At 46.7% G+C, this 17981-nt stretch overlaps 1 protein-coding gene across 4 annotated transcripts in view; it reads right to left on the bottom strand.

The window, feature by feature from the left end:
• Positions 1-436: 436 nt before the first annotated feature.
• TBC1D24 (TBC1 domain family member 24) overlaps positions 437-17981 on the bottom strand; it is a 35890-nt gene continuing 18345 nt past the window's right edge. For 3 of the 4 annotated variants that reach the window (XM_075010945.1, XM_075010944.1, XM_075010942.1), the window contains 6 exons: positions 17281-17298; positions 13705-13863; positions 10736-10799; positions 7101-7196; positions 6053-6287; positions 437-5186 (listed from right to left, as the gene is read on the bottom strand). In XM_075010945.1, the coding sequence (XP_074867046.1) occupies positions 5032-5186; positions 6053-6287; positions 7101-7196; positions 10736-10799; positions 13705-13863; positions 17281-17298 (727 nt within the window). In that variant the 3' untranslated portion in view covers positions 437-5031. The remainder of the gene's footprint in view (positions 5187-6052; positions 6288-7100; positions 7197-10735; positions 10800-13704; positions 13864-17280; positions 17299-17981) is intronic. The other variant, XM_075010943.1, reaches the window with a different exon arrangement.

The raw sequence follows: 17981 nt of genomic DNA on the forward strand, positions 1-17981 counted from the left end.
CACGATGCACCACCTAGAACATCACTTAACAGTGACAACACACAAGATACTCAAAGTGCAGCTGGACTCATCCTCATCCAGGAAATGTAACTGGCAAGCGGTGCTGCTCAACGCTGTTTGACTGTAAGTGAACCCAAGGACACACCACCTGGAAAGAGGATGAGGTCAAATGGTCTTGTGATTAACACATTGGACTGGGACTGGGAGATATGGACTCAATTCCTTGCTCTGCAACAGACTCCCCGCGTGACTTGGCCAAGTCACTTAATCTCTGTACCTCCAGTTCACATGTGTAAAATAAAAGATACACATTTTTCCTTGCAGCTTTTGAAGGTGGCTATTTCTCACAATGCAAAGCAAGCAAAGTCTGGCTTTACAAAAGGAAACCTGTACTGGACAGATTTGCTGACAGGATAAAACCAACAGCTCATACGTTTAAGTTTTATTTTAATAATTCAACCCAAATTCTGTAAAATCACAAACATTCAAAACTGATATGAATGGAATGCACAGTTACATGACCTGGAAAGTCACAATTAGACAGCACTACAATCAGCTGGAGAAAAAGGTCACTCAGAAAATTACTTGCATTCATAATACCTACGGACAGTCTGGAAAAAAAACCCATGTCAAAACCGGAGCTGGCTCAGCAGACAGAGCTCCATCACATAGTGATGAGAGCATCCGAACCCTTTCTGTGGTGTGTGCCTGGAGGATTCTGGATGTAGATTATAGCACCTCTGTCCCAGCTGCAGGTGAGATCTTGGTCCTCTTCCATTTGTGACCAGGGAGCGTTACTATGAGGTCACAAAGGCAATATAAACTCCCATTACCCGTGTTGTAAAGCCAAAACCAGGGAGGTGAATCAGTAAGTACTAGGCTTTCAAATGCACAGATGCTGGTATTAGCTGTTGATTTGATATGCAGGAGGTTAAAGGAGATTTCCGACGTTATCACTTTAACCCTTTCAGTAACATTCAGTCTATTTTCTCCCCCCTGGAGAGAGTAACATGTCAGGAGGCTCTGACAAGAGGTGTGGGAATGGAAGGTGATTGTCACAAAAAGTGCATGATGACCAGGGAGCAACGAGCTTCCCAGAGGTTTCTAGTCACACAGTCACTCTGGGAGGAGTACAGCTTCTGTGGTAGATGTAGGTCAGAGGCTTTACAGTGAGTTTGGCAATCTTCAGATGGCTGGGAGGGTGGTGGTGATTCTAGTCTTCTTCAGCCTTGCCTGGCCCCAGAGGCCTGCCATCCAAGAGAATGTTGTAATGCAGAAGTGAGCTCCCAGGAAGTCAGAGATCTTCTTAAAGGGCAGCAACTGCATCTCAGCCAGAACCTGAGCTCTGCACTAACAGCATACATTGAAGGGAACTGATAACATGCAATGCCACCACAAAAAGGACCTGTCAAAGGCTCTTCAAAGTTACAGTAAAGTAACTCGCCACAGTACATACCTCCCAGCTGGAGCCTGATGGCCTAGAAGTCACCCACTCTTACAGTCTTTGCAAAAACTGGTCCTATGTAGCCATCCCCAAGAGCTCTGCATGTGATGTACACACCACTGCTCACTGATTTCCTTGTGCCTGGATGCACTGCACTTTTTAGTCCCAGACAGAAGGGGAAGAAGGGGCAGTTCCCTCAGCTCCCTCAGAGCTGCCTTGGGCTCACAACACACACGAACACTGTCATTAAAAGGAGCGCTTGTTTTGACAGAATTGCCACAGGAGGAGAATAAGAAAGAGAGCTTTGTACAACACAATTCCTCTTGTGCATTGGTTGTGGCTTCTTGGCTGTTGGATTACCCAGAGCCAGGTCAACGTACACCAAACTGGGCTTCTGGCATTTTATTTCGTCAGTGGGACCTTTGGAACCACACCCTGGCACAACTGAAACTGCTGCTTCATTACTTCCCTCCTCAGGCTGCTCTGACCACTGATGGCACTCAGTAGAGGGGTCACACGTCCCCCAGCCCATCTGGGCAGGGGGAGAAGTTACTTCTCACACAGCTTCACTACTTAACAGCCATCGCTTCCAGCGGCAGGGCAGCCCACCCGATCCGACAGGCCTGGACACAGGTAGATAGCCTGATCTTCTGCCTGTGCCACAAGGTCCACAGTGCTATTACCAGTGCACTGGATGGAGCTGAGCTTGCCTAAGGCTGTCTTTGTGCACTGGAATCACCTCCCTGCTGCAGTGTAAAAATACCCAGGGGACGGTGTTGGGGGCACTCTCTGCTGAGAGGATTACAAACACCTGCAGCTTCTACCCAATGCAATCCCGGCAAAGGTCAAAACCAGGCTTTTCAGAGCTGCTAAGTGCCAGTCAGTGGGAGATGATCTACCCACACTAGAACAGTTACTTCATTAACTGTCTGCAGAACATGCACCTGAGCTTGTTCTCCATGGCCTGTGCTCAGCAGCACTGCCAGCGGTGTACCAGCAAACCTGTCACTCTCGGCAACGTGCACATGGGGCCAGCCAGCCACAGTGCAATCAGAGCTTCCCCATGACGGTCTCTGTTTGCTTAATCTCCCTGTGCAGCCAAAGTCCTTCAGTACAAGAGCCAATATTCCCCCCACCCAAGGCAGAAACTCTTCCACCCCTTCCTCAGACCAATTTGGTGACAAGCCATTGGGATGGCACTGCATGCTGACTGAGCTCCAGAGGCACTGCAATGAAGTACTTTGTACTAGCTGAGCCAGCTGCTAAGACATTTAAGAAGCCCCGTGGTGCAGCTGTGGGGGTGGATATGTTCCACAGCTAGAAGATAAAAGGGGCTTAGTTAAGTTGATTCAAATCTGGAAATGGACCCTATAAGCAGGGGGAAACTTCACTCACTGACCTCCCCTGTGTTTCCGCCCTGCACAGCACACAGTAGTGCAAAGCCCACAGTATATCAGACGGTGTGGGCTGTTAGTCAATGGCACCTGCAGTGCAAGGGGAGACCTTTCCAAAGTGGGCAGCAAAAGAAGCTGAGACTGGAGCTACTTAAGGGTCTAACAGAACATTTGTTCTGACTTAACACTGACAGGTGTACACTTTTCAGACAGACGAGCCTGCTCCTGCAGCCAACACTCAGCAAGGTCAGAGCCCAGGATTCTAGGCTAGCCCAGGACAGCTGCCCTCTCCAAACACACCTGAGGCACAGCAAGGACAATATTCCTTGTGCCATTGGCAGTGCTTGCGGTGTTACCAAATCTTGCACAAGTAAGGGATGCTGCTCTTTTCCAACACGCAAAGATTCTGATCACAAAACACACTGATGTACTTTTGTCATTTTAAAAGGTGCACCCGTGATCTATTACTGACCTGGCTTCTTAGGGAAGGGCTTCCAGCAATGGCACCACAAGCTGCTGTTCACCTTCCAGCCTAGCTTTTGCCAAAGGATTCTTGAGAGGCAATGCAAAGTCACACAGCTGTCAGCCAGTCCCTTTAGATGTGGCTTGGGCAAGTGAGCTTAAGCTAGCCTCATCTGAGACAGTGGATTCGGAGTATCTCTTGCCCATCCTACTTAAGAGAGGGGACACTGATTTTTGATCTGCATATTTGATCTGCCTTTGTAAAAGAGACACGCCCTTAAAAAGGTAACGATGAAGGCTCTACATTTTAATGCAGCTGCTGGCACTATATACCTGGTGAGGAAACTGTGCTTTCTCCTCTCTTCATCAAGCTTTAGAAGTCCCTCTTACTCATGATTCCCCTGCTGAGATATTCAAAGCAATCTCCCTAACATGCGCTCCCATTGAGATGCACAGACCAAGCCAGGAAAGGACAAGTTTCAAACCTGCATTGCTAATGGCAGGGGTCCAGCAGTGGGAAATCACTTCCTCACAAGCTTGTCTTCAGAGAAAACCTGCCAGAACGCTTGAGCGCGAAGAAAGGGCTCTTTCACCAGTCCAGCTTGCCTCACAAAGTATTAGTGGCAAAGCATGCCTGCATTTTACAATGAAAGAGCAATAGACAGACTCAGGTAACAGAGAAACTGCACCTCTATAGCCTGTCTGGGGCACTACTGCATTCCCAGAGGCAAGACTGAATTGATGTAATCATTTTCTGTCCCTGTAGGTATCCCTGCCCCTCCACTCACATTGAATTTCTGTATCCAATTGCTAATTTCCTGCTGGCTAACAGCACAGTTCTCTCCTGGCACAAAGTCTCATGTCAGCTGACAGGAAGCACGAAGAAGGGGAAGAGTTTGTGCTCTGTGTATATCCTGCTGGTTTTTAGCTGCTTGGGCCGTGAGTCCCAATATTACAACTGGAGTCATGATTCAGATATGTGATAAGAATGTAAACAGAAAATCCACCCTCTGCAGAAGGGCTCTGATAGACCGGATGCCTCCTACAGAGCGGCAGACTCCAAAAGCAAACGCAGAACACAAAGTTTCAGATGTGGGAAAAAACGACTATTGGTCACTGTTCCTTTCAGAAGCAAGGGCTTTGCTGACTTGCTCAGGAAAGGGAGCTGAAAATGTTTCCCTGGATCTGCCTGATTGGTAGACCCATATGCCAAGTTCCTGGATGGAAAGCCATTTAGTTCATAGACCAATAGCCTGCATGAAATATTTTATAAACCAATATTCTGCTCCTCCACAGTGGCAAACTGAAGTCTTGGCACAAGCCAGGCACTGTAGAAGCCACACAGAGCACTACCAAATACCTCCATCCTGATGAGCAACCCACTGTTGTTCTAGTGCTGGCCTCGGAGACTCTTAACGGCACCGATTGAGTGGTGGTTCTAGGATACGAATACACGTCTGTTCAGGACGCAGACGAGATACCCACATTTTCACGTGTTATCTAAAATCAGGGTTTGAATCCAGTCTGCCAGAGGCAAAAGCAATTCACCAGATGCACCATCTAGCCTCTATAAGGAGCAAAAGTAAACAAGGCCTGCATTCACTGTGCTCCTTAAGAGCTACTAAGCTAGAAGGAGCCAAGAGGAATTCTTGTGATAGCTTGACTCTTGCATTAGTTTGCCTTGAGAATGCTGAGCAGTCTGACAGACTTATTTTGATGATGGTTCTTGCCTCAGACAGTCATAGTGTCCTTGAAGCCCCACACCTCTATGGCAGAGATCTGGAAGTTTTCAGAGCACAGTGGCTGATTATTGAAAGTATTGCAGTGGCTGGTTCTCCCATGGTTCAGGTCTGCATCAAAGTAGAGGGCTTGGCCATCACCACCTCCTATAGAGAGGAAGAGCACAAATATGCTATTACTTTTGAACTTCTCAGATGTGAAAGTAAGATCTACACAGAGAAGGGGCTAGACAGCTTTTACCTCCAGGGTCAGCTGGAGTATAGAAAGATCCACCACAATGTTTAGCTGCTGTGATTTAGAACAAAAGGACACTAATGAAGCTAGCAGGACTGCAAGTAACCATTCTGGCAAATTCATGGAAGACAACCCAGGCAGACTGGCTCCACAAATGCTTGTAGTCTTTGATTTATTTTCATGTATTTAAAAAAGGAGGCTCCAGGAAGTTTACTAACAGGTTGCTAGAAATTCAGTTAAATAGACCAAATGACATATCAAGGTAGAAGCCCTCAGACAACTTAATGAGAAATCTGGAGAGAGGGAAAAAGCAGAGTACCGAAAGGCACAGCACTGGGACTAGATCACTGGTATTCCAAAGCATACTGCTTGTTGATCAGATCTGCAAGAGACAAGATAGTCCACAGATCCTAGACGATGCACCAGTCCTACTTGACAGCTGCAGCAGAACAAGCTGCTGTATTCTAGATATCTTCTGCTTCAGCACCAGCCCCTTGCCAGCTGAGCTGTTATTCCGGAATTATGCAGAGTCGCATATGTAACAAAATGCAGCAGGAGCTTGTGGCCTGGCTGGGTTTGCAGCATCTAGTCCCTACAAATATTGTCTCTTTAGAATGTGAGACCCAAGTTTTGACACAAAATCTGGCAGAGCAGGCTGTATTTTCAGTCCCGTCTCTTACTCTAGCTGCAGTGGGAATGGCACAAATGCTGCACACAACTTGATGGGTTGTCTGCTGTGATAGGCAGGGAGAGTTGGATTGATCCGACACAGACTTACCTATGATGATGCACTCATTGCTACCAGCCATGAACATGGAAGCGGTTTTGGAAGGCAAGTTGAAGTGACGAGCTGCGAGGAAGGGGGAGAGACGATCGGCAGCGTCCGAGGGCACGCTGCAGGAGGACAGTATGCTGGAAGCTGGCATAGACTTAGCCCCTGGATCAGAAGCAGTCCCAGCCAGCTCAGGGTGCTTGATTATTACCCATTCATAGCGTTCCACTTCTGGCTGCAGCTAGGCAGGGGAGAGGAGACAGCCAAGAGTCATTAGGTGAGAACCCATTTTATAGCGAGTTCAGAGCTTGAAGTGGCCACGGAGCTGCTGAGTTGTTGCTGTACAACTGATGAGTGAGTCAGACCAGCCCTTCAGCATAGTGGGCAGGAATGCACCAGAGCTGTCTGCCTTGGAGAGGGCTGAGGAGAAAAATTGGTAATACGGGGTGGATTCCAAACTGCCGTACTACATATAGCATGCATCGACGCCCAGGTCATGCAAGAATCATCCTGTGTGCAGGAGAAAGGCCCTGCCCGTAAAGTCCAGCAACAAATCTCTAATCACAACCTTTCGTAAGAGATTCCATAGGCTTTAAAGCCTGACGGGCACAGGCTGGGTCAGCCCATATACTCCACTCTACATGGAAACAGGGTGTTACTGATGAGCTATTAAAGTCCAGTTGTCTTAGGGAGACCATATTTCCCTGTCCCAAATACGGGGCAGGGAAATATTGGGGGGAGGGGCGGCGGCTCCCCCTGGCTGCACCAAACCCCAGGGAGCTGGGAAGGAGCCCTGGGGAAGCAGCAGGGACATGGCAGCCTCCCATGCTCCCTCAAGGAAGTGACTCCTGCCACCAGCTGTGTCTGCGCAGCTGCTGGCAGAACAGGACAGCGGGGAGAGGGCCCAAATATGGGACAATTAGTCCCTTTTAAAAAATAGGTAGGGATACCTTTTTGGTGTCCCAAATACAGGACCATCCCTCCTAATATGGGACAGACGGTCACCCAAAGTTGTCTCCATTCCATACTGGGCAGAACTGTGATGACTACTTACCCTGAACACAAAGCACTCTCCTGTCCCAAAGAAACTCAGCTGATTCCCTCTGCGCCTGCGCTCACTCCAGTCAGTGGATAAATAAGCACCACAGACCTAGAGCAAAGGGCAGGGTCAGCAGATTTGTCACCAGTTACTACAGTCGTCAGAAAAAACAGAATATTTAAATTCACTGATACTGAAATGTTTTGGAGCCCATAATTCAAGGTCTAATGTAGTTTGGTATCAAAAGTCTCACGGTCACTGGGTTAGGAGAGCACAACTAACTTGGCTGCATCTACACTACGAGATAAATTCAAATTTAAGGCAGTTAGGTTGATATTGCCTTGTGACGGTCTTCACTGTAAAGGCCATTAGCTCAATTACGGGAGCACTCATACTGAGATTACAAAATCGCAGTCACCTGATGGGTACAGTGTCAAGCTCAAATTCAGAAGTTTGAATAAAGGCAATGTGGAAGTGCCACATCTTAAAATCAAATTTATTAGTCTCCAGAGGTGTCCTGTATGTAACTCACAATGTCCCTTAATGCTCTGCTCTGGCCGCTGCTCTCCAGTAACAGGAAGACTCTGAATTTCCAAGCAGGAGCAGTGAGCCTTTGGCATGGGGCTCATGTTTGTATGAGAGCCTGAGAACTGTCTTCCTTTCTTTGCTAATAGCACTGTGAGCCCATCTACTTATTACAAATAGCCCCTGCAAGGACATTGTGGCTCTGCCTCTACACTTGTTATTTTTTTCTGCGCTGCGTGGCACCAGTCATTGCCCCATCGACCACATGGCAACAAGGCTGTTGTGAGGGTCGTGCTTGTGTAAGAGGCTGAGAAACTTCACTGATATCCCCTGTGTTGGCAATATCTGGGTAGTGAAGAGGAAAGTCAAAATTGTTTTCCTAGACTTGTCTATCCTCTTTCTTCCAACTTTACACTACAGTCCAGGCCCCTACATTATTTTCAGGGATCACATGCACTGATGGGAGGTGGGACACTCAGTGGATGGATGGCCAGTTGAAAACAGTCATTGCACAGCATTATAGTGCACTGGAAAGCCAAAGACTCCCCTCATCATCAACTCTACTTTCTGAAAAGCTTTCCTATCTCCTCTTTCTTCACACTTTTTAGGGTCTCTATTATTTTCAATAAAGTCAGAAATCTTTTTTTCTTAGACTTTTCTATTCTTTTTCTTCTGACTTTGAGAATACCATCAGGGTTCCTGTGTTATTTTCAGGGATCGTCATATTTTCAGGGATCAGATGGGATCACGGGGTGGTCAGTTGAGAATTCAGCTACAAAAGAAAGACATTTGTGTAAAATTTTTTGGCATCTGTGTGGATGCCCTAATTTTCCTTCCTTTCAATGGGAAAAAAATGGACCTTTGCTTAGTACGGGAGTGGAATGAGGAAAATGCATTGAGGGAAGATGATGTCAATGACCAGCAAGCACATCCAGAATGCTACAGGGATGGGGAGCTGTGGGATAGGTTCCCACAATACATTACTGCAACAGTTGATGTTTGCCGATTTGAGTGTGGCAGCAGTGAGTCGACTTTGAGGAGCATGTGGGAAACAAGGATGGTCAAATTCGAACTTAAAAATTCCACAATTACAAATTCAATATCAATAAATTTGAATCTATCTTGTAGTGTAGATGCAACCTTAGACCTAAAGTTAGATTCCGCTTAGCAGGGGAAAGGCCGGCAAAATTCTAAATTTTAAAATTATTTTATACCTACGAGTTCTGAGAAGAAGGGTGGGCCAGTGGTTAAGACACTAGCCTGGAACACAGACAAACAAGGGTCATTCCATGCTCTGCCACAGACTTCCTGTGTGACACTGGGTGAATCACTTAACTTCTGTGTGCCTCAGTTCCCCACCTGTACAATGGAGATAATTGCCCACAAGGGTGTTATAAGGCACGCTGATGCTATGGCAATGCGGAGGCCACATAATTATCACAGGTAGAAGCATCACAGAGAGAAATGTAAGGAAATAAAACTGTGGACGCCAAATAGCCATTTCCTCGTGTTGGTACAAGTAGCATCACTGCTCATATCAGAGCAGAGGAGCACTGCTAGTTGTGCAGCAGCTGTGAGCAGGCAATAATCAGAGAACTACAAGCATCTCTGCTGCCTTCAGCAATCTCACCCCTGCTAGCAATATTTCCCACTGCCAACAGAGGGCCTCAGGGACAGCTGTATTGTGCGGAGCCCAGTTTAACTGCTAGGGTAGTGGAGGGCACATGTCACACTGGACCATGGCGGAAAGCGCGGTTTCACACAATTCATGCCAGATCAGGTATGCGGTTAGGTCTCCTTCAGCACCAGCGCAACTTCTCCCACTGCTGACATCCATTGACAACCAGTAGCTTTGCTAGCAGAGAAGAGGCCGATGCAGCTTACGCAGGAGGTAACAAAAAGGGTCCCCCAAACTGCAATTTTCCTCCATAAGAAGCAAGGAAAAAAAGAACACAAACACACACACACACACACACACACACACAGGATCTGTGGGGCAGAGGGGAAATCAGAACCTCATTTTTCCAGCTTCTAACATGTAACCAGGGAAAGTGCACCTCGGAAAACAGACCGTGTCCTTTTAGACTATTCACATTTCTCCCCTGCCTCCCTCTTCCTCTTTATTTTCTAAGGGGCAACCCAAGAGGTCACTATAGTATTTGCTATCCTTATGCAGAGGTCAGCAGCATCTGAGTTAATAGCTCTCTATAGGGCAAGAGGCAAATAAAGTTTCTGATGGCAGGTGCGTGCCTCCCCCTTTCTCTGGATACCATGAGCACTATGTCAGCCACTTTCCTAGCCACTGCGGCCTGAGGTTTAGAAACAATGAGCCCAAAGCAGCTCTTTTTTCATTCTCACGCAAACCCAATGCAAATAAACCCTGCACTGGATGCCATGGCACCATGTATGAGTACAAAGCACAATGAGGCTGCAAGAGTTGGACTGAGCTATCCCTCAGGGACAGAACCAGAAAGAGAAGCTCACAGGCTGCAGCCAGAGCTAAATACTGTACTGGAATTTGAAAATCCACACAGTATTTTAGCAGCAGGCCCCAGTTCTATCCCTAGAGGACCACTACTCATCTCAGAGCTCAGCAAAATGTCACTGCTTCTGTGTGCTTAGATTTAGCACAACCAGAAGAGCAGCATTCTAACTCTTTTTGTGGTGTAACAGGAAATCCCACTCTGCCTGCTCTTTTCAGCACTGCTGCTGTCTCATGCTATCCTTGCGCAAAAGGAAAACCCATTCACTGACTCACAAATGGCCAGTTCAGCAGAAGCTCTCACTTCAGTCCTCGCCCTAACAAACAAGGGGAGTACACAATAAAATAGCAGTCTGTGGGCTCGGTGAAAGTTATTTACTGCAATCTGGTACCACTGCCACTCACACATAGGGATACATCAAAGGGGATGCCAGACCTGGACTCAGGTTGAAGTATTTCACCTGGTACACAGTTTACTAGATGTCCCCTGGGCTAGTGAACAACACAAGAGTTCCTAGGTCAAAAGCATGTGCCATAAGAAAGGCATTTCTACATCGGCTCCTTCTCCATGATGGCATGGGTTTGAAGCAACCAGGTGGTATGCGGCATTACCATTTCCTCAGTTACCTTTCACCCCACTTACCTCTTTGGCTGTTGTCTTGATCAGGAGAAGAGTTGGTTCATGCCCTTCGCTGTGAGAATAGAACCTGGTGTGTGAAGAGATGGCTCCATCAGCAAACATCACACTGCCTCTATTAACCGTTGCGTATGATCTCCAGCGCCCACCCCTACGCTGTCTCCCCAGACCAAGCATTGCTTGCTGGCCTGACACACAAGGATCGATGGGGGCTGACTGTACAGATGCAAGTGTCTCCAACAGACTAGGCAGAGGCTCTGAAAATACAGAGGGGCCTGATTCTCCATTGCCTTGCACCTTACAGAGACACCTGAGCAGAGTGTGGGAAGACACTATCGAACGAGAACAGTATATTTTACAGCCACTTTGCACAGGGGTAAATGGCTATGCAGGTACCAGACAGCAGAGAATCAGGTCCTGTGTGTTGGCGTCACGGTGTATGAAGAGCTTTCTACCTCCGCAGCACTCTGTGCTGGGATGGAAGATGAAGGAGCTCACTTACCCATGTCTTCCTCTTGGCAATACTCTCTGGGCATGTTTACACTAGCTCCCTATTTCGAAGGGAGCATGGTAAGTAGGGCGTTGGGAGTTTATTAATGAAGTGCTGCAGTGCATATGCAGCACTTCATTACGCAAATTCCCCCCACGACAACTTCAAAGTGTTAAACTTCAAAGTGCCAGCTTGCATCTAGTCGCGGCTCACCCTCCAGTACTTTAAAGTACCCTGGGCACTTCGAAGTCCCTTTACTCCTGACTAGCCTTGAGCCACGGCTAGACGCAAGCTGTCGCTTCGAAGTTTAACACTTCGAAGCTGCCGTGGGGGGGGGGGGGGGAGTTTGCTTAATGAAGTGCTTCGTTAATAAACTCCCAACACCCTACTTACCATGCTCCCTTCGAAGCAGGGAGCTAGTGTAGACAACCCTCTTAGTAGCTTCACCTCCCATCACATTCAGTTGTCATTTCTGTAAGCAACACAGGCATCATCCTTAATCTGATCCTTTCATCTGATGCCAAATTATTGTTGCAACAGAGTCGCTTGTCTTGGGATCACAGCAAGACTGACACATTTTGACTACTAATTTTTAGGCTGTAGCATTTTAAACACGTTTCAGGCATAAAAACAACTTCACAGGTGACTGCTGGGGAAAGAGATTTTTACTAGGCTAGTTAGTTCTATTTTCAGGATTTTTTAGAAACTCCTGTACCTGGATTTATACAATCCATGACAGCTCTCCCCCAGATTAACCTCCTGCTGCTACATGCTTCCTGGCATTCTCATACCATGCCTCATGACCAAGGTGGAAGCCAAAGGTGGGCTGTGGTAAGAGCCTCCCAGGGAGCCTGGGCTGCTATGCAGAGCCTTGGACCCTCTGTTTGCTGTGGGGGAGGGTGTCAGGGTCAAGAGCCCCAGCCTGCGTCCTTGCCCCCCTGGGACCCCAAAAATCTTACTCCATCTCTGGGTAGGAGGCACACTGGAGAGCAGGATTGGAATTCAAAACAGCCCTGAGAAATTAGAGAATTGGACCTGCAGGATGGGAAGGGACCTTGAGAGATCCAGTCCCCAGCACTCAAGGCGGGACCAAGTATTAACAACAAGATAAAATTCACTAATAAGAACCATTAAGTACTCTACTTAACAGGGAAAATGTTAAATGCCAGAATAGGGAAGGGATGGCTAGGACGGACCTTCTCTCTGAGGTCCACTCAACGTACTGTAAAAACTCCACGGGTCACCATGCCCCAGTGACTTGATTTGTGCACAGACAAGCCAGGACTGGCCACAGAGGACAGCAAGCAGGCCAACTGCCTGAGACCTCACACCATAGTGGTCCCTGCCAGGCTATACTGCTCCAGCTTCAGCCCCTTGTGCCTGGGCTCAGGGCCCAGGCCTAAGGTTCATGAAGTGGGGGTTGCAGTTTTCTCCTCTGGGCCTCAACAAGTCTAACACCTGCCATGTTTGGTGGACCTCCTGAAAACTGCTCGCAGCCAAAACCCTTGATTGAAAACCTCTGCACTAGGAAACAAGTATGGCTGAGAAGGCTCTGGTGCTAATAGGGGATGAAAAACTCAGTACAAGCCAACAAGGTGATGCAACTGGAAAAAAGGCTAATGTTATTCTGGGGTGTATTAACAGGACTATTGAATGTACAACGTGGGAGGTAAGTGTCCCACTCTGCTTTGCAGGAATGAGACCTCAGCGTGAGTACTGTGCCCCGGTCTGGGCACCACAGTTTTGGAGAGATCTAGACAATCTTGAGAGTCCAGAGGATGGCAACAAAACTAATGAAAGGGTTAGAAAAACCCTACCTGTGAAAGGCTAGAAACCTGTGACTGTTTACTTTTAAGAAAAGAAGAATGAGCGGGGACTGAGCTGTTAAGGGCTGTTATAAAGAGCATAGTGATCAGTTATTCTCCATGTCCAGTGAAGCGAGAATAGGAAGTAAATCAGCTTAATCTGAAGAAAGAGAAAATTAAATTAAATATTAGAAAAGACATCTAAGTACAAGGATAGCTAAAGTCTGGAACAGACTGAGGGAGGTTGGGGAATCCCCGTCATCGGAGGTTTTTAAGAGGCTGGACAGCTGTCAGAACTGGTCTCAGTTTACTTGGCCCTGTTTCTGTGCAGGGACTGGACTAGATGAGCTCTCAAGGTCTCCTCCTGCCCGAAGTTTCTGTGATCCTACAAATTAGCTACAATTCCTATGCGTAGCATGCAAACAGTGGTAATTCAGGACTAGTATTCACAGTGTGTGGAGGCAGGAACTTAGCCTCTGGTTTTGGAAGCTAGCCTTGTGGTAACTGTAACTAGGATGGGGGGCCAGAGATTGTCGTCCTTGCCGTTGCAATCTGCCACGCCCATACTAGTCTCTGGATGCACATTTTGATGAGCCGTGCTTTGGATGAGGAGTTCTGCACTGAGTCAGCATGGGCTGGCTGTTCTTTTCTACTTGTACGATATGGAAAGATGAGGTTACCTGTTCAGGCTGCAGCCATGTTCCAAGGTGGTGAAAAGCAAGAGGGGCTGGCAAAGTGCAAAGCGCTCAGGGATCCAGGACCAGAGGTCTCTCATCTCTTTCACACTGACAATTTCCGACTTGAAGTTCTCAGCATGCACTGCCAAGTGCACATTCTGCCTGCGAAACGTAGGAGGCACTGTTAAAAGTGAGAGGGTCATCTGACAAGCACCGAGCAAAGGGAACAGCTGAACATGCCTAAATGGAAGCACCTCAGTAAGGATTCTGCTTGCCAAAGCTCCAGGTGAGGTTTGATGGAAAAAGGAAACACTGCTGCTCTTTGGTGGAATGCAGGATTATTAGTGAATTTATGGGACAGATCCTTGCAGATCTAGCTCAGCCATGCTACCAACAGCCGGTGCAGAAGACCTAAATGTCTGAACACAAAGTGGAAACATCAGAGCCTGACATAAATCAATTCAGTTAGATCTGCCACTCTAGGATAGCCCCAGGGATACCAGAACCCCACAGGGAAAAAAAAATACAGCAGGTCCAGACAAACACATAGGCACTTGCTCAGCTCTTGAATCCTGTTTGTATTTGGAACTGGAGAACTCCTGCAAATACACTAGTCATACAGAGATCACTGAGTTGCCATCTTCCAGTTTTATTGTGAGGCTCCTGATATTTGGTGTTTTCCAAAAGCCAAGGCATTATTGAGAATCCCAGCTTCTGTTAAAACAACCTTTTGTGTCCTCAGGGTTGCAGAGAGAAGCTTGAGAACATGATCCAAGTGCATCTTACAGGATCCAAAACCCAAAGGCAAAGTAAAAGACCCCCTAAAATATAAAAATATTTTAAAATCTCATGATTTTAAAATCCTTGGTAATACAAAGATCAATATCTTAATCCACCCTTTCTTTGTTACTCTTGGTATAGAAGGAATTAAGCCACTCAAAACCATGAGAACAGAAGATTTAAACAGCGTTATTGCATCTAGAGCTGATGGTGAAGGCAGTTATCAATACAAGTGCCACAGCCAAGTACATCTGGTAGAAAAGACACAAGGACTCAAACAAGGTGTTAAAGAATCAGAGTGTAATCAGCAGGCTGAACTTTGGAGGATCAATTTTGCACCCCATGAAGGTTGCCTGAGTGGGGGAAAGAGTCCCAAGTATGTGGTAGGATTTACACTATTTTTATATCAGCCATTCTTGGGTTAGTCCTTTTCCTTCCCCACATGACTTCACAGAAGACAGAGAGGACCTTGTAAGTAATACAATATGTTTGTTAGCAATGTCCATGGGGGAATCTTGGAGGGAGGGGGGGCGGCAGGGAGAGGTTCAGCCTCTGCCATCCTCCCCAAAGGGCACCTGAGGGAGCGGGAGGCTCAGAGCTGGTGCAGTTCTGGACTGGAGGGTGGTGTGCCCTCCTCTTCCCTGCAGCCAGCCCTTTTTACCTGCCTGCAGATTCCGTCTCTTTTCTGTCTGGTTTTACGAGACGCAATCTCATTCCATGCACATCTCATTTTCCTGGCACAGCCAAGCCCTCATCTTGCTGAAAGTTACGATAAGAGGAAACAGTGTACCAAATCTGAAGGTTTTAGATCTTATCAGTTAGGAGGAGACCTTGAACAAACAGACTCAGACAGACAGATGAGCAGACAGACAGACAAAGTTTCTAAAATACACAGATAAGCATTAGACAGCTTTTGTCACACTTAGGCAAAACTCAACACTCATTGAAGGCTACTGAATGGTTGGTCACAGTGCACCTTGGGGAAAATCATGCTGTATGGACTAGGAGTTAGTATGAAGCTCAGGCCTGTATATGCCTGCGCACGCGTGTGTGAGAGCATATGAGTGTGTCTGTGTGAGTGAGTGTGTATGTGAGAGAGAGAGAGAGAAACCCACACCCACCATGTGGTTTCTGTCCATTTCTCTCTGCTGCAGTGTGCAGGGGGAGCCTGCAGGACATGATGAGAGAATCCAAAGCATCCTGCAAGCTGAGTTCCTTGGCTACTTCCCCCCTAGACAGCTGGCCCTGGATCAGGGAAGGGACTATATTTCCCAGCATGCGCTTGGCCACTAGCAACAGGAAAGGAAGAGGGACGAGGAAATGTTGTTTTCACTTATAATATTACAACAGTATCCCAGAAGGTAATTTCTATACATCTTTTATCACTGTATAAAATTTTAGTATGTTATAACAAAATGATTTTACTAGTCACTATTTCCACTCAAATTTTTCATTAACCTCTCTTATGCACACTCATTGCATGATTATTTTGAACTTCTTTATATTTAAAAACAGTGCAGTCCACATTTACAAAAAAAGGTTCACCCCACCCCCAGAAGTTCCAGTACATGGGCCTGAAACCCACACTAAACACTGCCACTTTCAGGGTTGCAGCTCTAGCATTCCCTACCTACCTCCAAGAACCACAACTGTTAGACTGTGCATTTCTGCCTTCTCTATTGCTTTTCCTGATTATCTTGTACTATTCAGCAGGAAGCCACCCTCCTCCCCAGACTCCAGTGTGAACCCATCCCCACTAGCATTCTTGTTGAACCCTCACTCTTAGCCTCTTTGCACTTCTGCAATGTCTCTCTTATAGCTTGCAGTATGTGCTCCATATTTACCCATGCATGTTATCCTTTTTGAATCAGAGTGGCCATTTGGAGGCTTTGGCCAAGGAAGATTATGCAAAGCATGGAATCCTTGACTGATGACAATCACCCTTCTTTGACTAGTCGGAAACACTAGACTGCAACATGATGAAGGATTTGGACAAAGGAGATGGCTCTGAAATTGTTCAGCCCACAACTACGAAACAGCACCGATGGGATGGAAGAACAGAAGAATTAAATTTGTGTTCCAATACCGCAAAAGTGATATTTGAAAATGCCAGCATGAGAGAGGCAGGTGTTTTTTCAAAGTACAGGCTAATAAAAGAGAACACTACAGATAAGTGGGGTAGGAGTGGGGAACTCTGATATGCATGAGATGCAGATAGTAGAATCCATGAGCCAGTAGAACCACTATGACCAGACAGCACGCATTTAAACATAAATGCCTTTGCCCAGACTAATAGCAAGAGCAGCTTTATCGTATGATTTCTGACTGATTAGCTGAGGTTTATTACTTGTATTGCAGGGTGTCTAGGAGTCCTGGTCCGGGACCCAATTCTGCGAGGTGGTGTACAGACAATTTCTAAGCTGATGGATTTTTTCCAGTACAGACAAGGCCTGAACAGTCCAATCACTTGCACTAGAATTTCCATCCCAGGGGAATGAGCCACATGTGTGAATGAAATCTAGTCCTGTGTAGCTGTGCAGCCTAATAATGCTAGCTCAGTAGGCTGGCCTCTCGGACCCTCTCTTGTCCATGTATACTTTTGAACTACCTTCTCAAGGACATATTCCATTTACTTTGCTGTTCGGAACTACCTTCTCAAGGACATATTCCATTTACTTTGCTGTTCGTTGCTGCAATTGCCCCAGTATAGCAAGGATGATGCACAGCCTTTGAAAATGCAGCCAAGCAAAGACAGAAGAAATGAGCAAAGCACAAAACATTTCAAGTTTTTTAACCTACCTTTTAGGAGGTGAAACACTGCAAAAAGGAGGGTGTAGTGGGCATGGATTTGACAGAAGGAGAAGGCATGAGGAGAAAGACACAAAAAAAGACAGGAAAAAGAGATCAGTGATTTCCTACATCCCCAGAAAAATACCTGGAAAGAGCCTACGAAGAAACAGAGTAAGGTTTGATTCAAACACCCCCCAAAAAAGAAAAGGACAGGTTAACAACATTCCTCATTTAGCAACTGTTCTCCTGTTCTCCCTTCAAACCTCAGTCCATTTCCTTCCTGATAGATCCTGGTCAGATCTATCAGGATGCCAAGAGAACAGTTCCCATATCTGCTGTGTGACTCCCACAAGTGTGGATTATGGAATCTGAGCTCTAACGGGGATTGGAGACAGAGCTTCTGTTGCACTTGTTTTGCCTCCCTATTGTCCTGGGTCAAACCTACTCCACACTCTCCCTTCCAGAGATCAGAGACTATGGTACATTCCAGCAAATGGCACAGAAGAGGTGAAAAAAATCCTTTTCATTAGCCAGGGATTCTGCTTGGTGTTCTCCCTTGGCGATGAAAGTATTGCACTTTGCTTGGAAGCAATCTAAAACTGCACCTCTGTTGCTCTTGATAAATCATTTCTAAGGCTAGTAGCAGCTCCTGGTTCCTTCACTCCCTAACACGCACTCTCTCTGAAGAACAAACACACTGGCTGTCTTAC

Source organism: Carettochelys insculpta, chromosome 16, assembly GCF_033958435.1.
Source record: "Carettochelys insculpta isolate YL-2023 chromosome 16, ASM3395843v1, whole genome shotgun sequence".
Classification (NCBI taxonomy): domain Eukaryota; kingdom Metazoa; phylum Chordata; order Testudines; family Carettochelyidae; genus Carettochelys; species Carettochelys insculpta.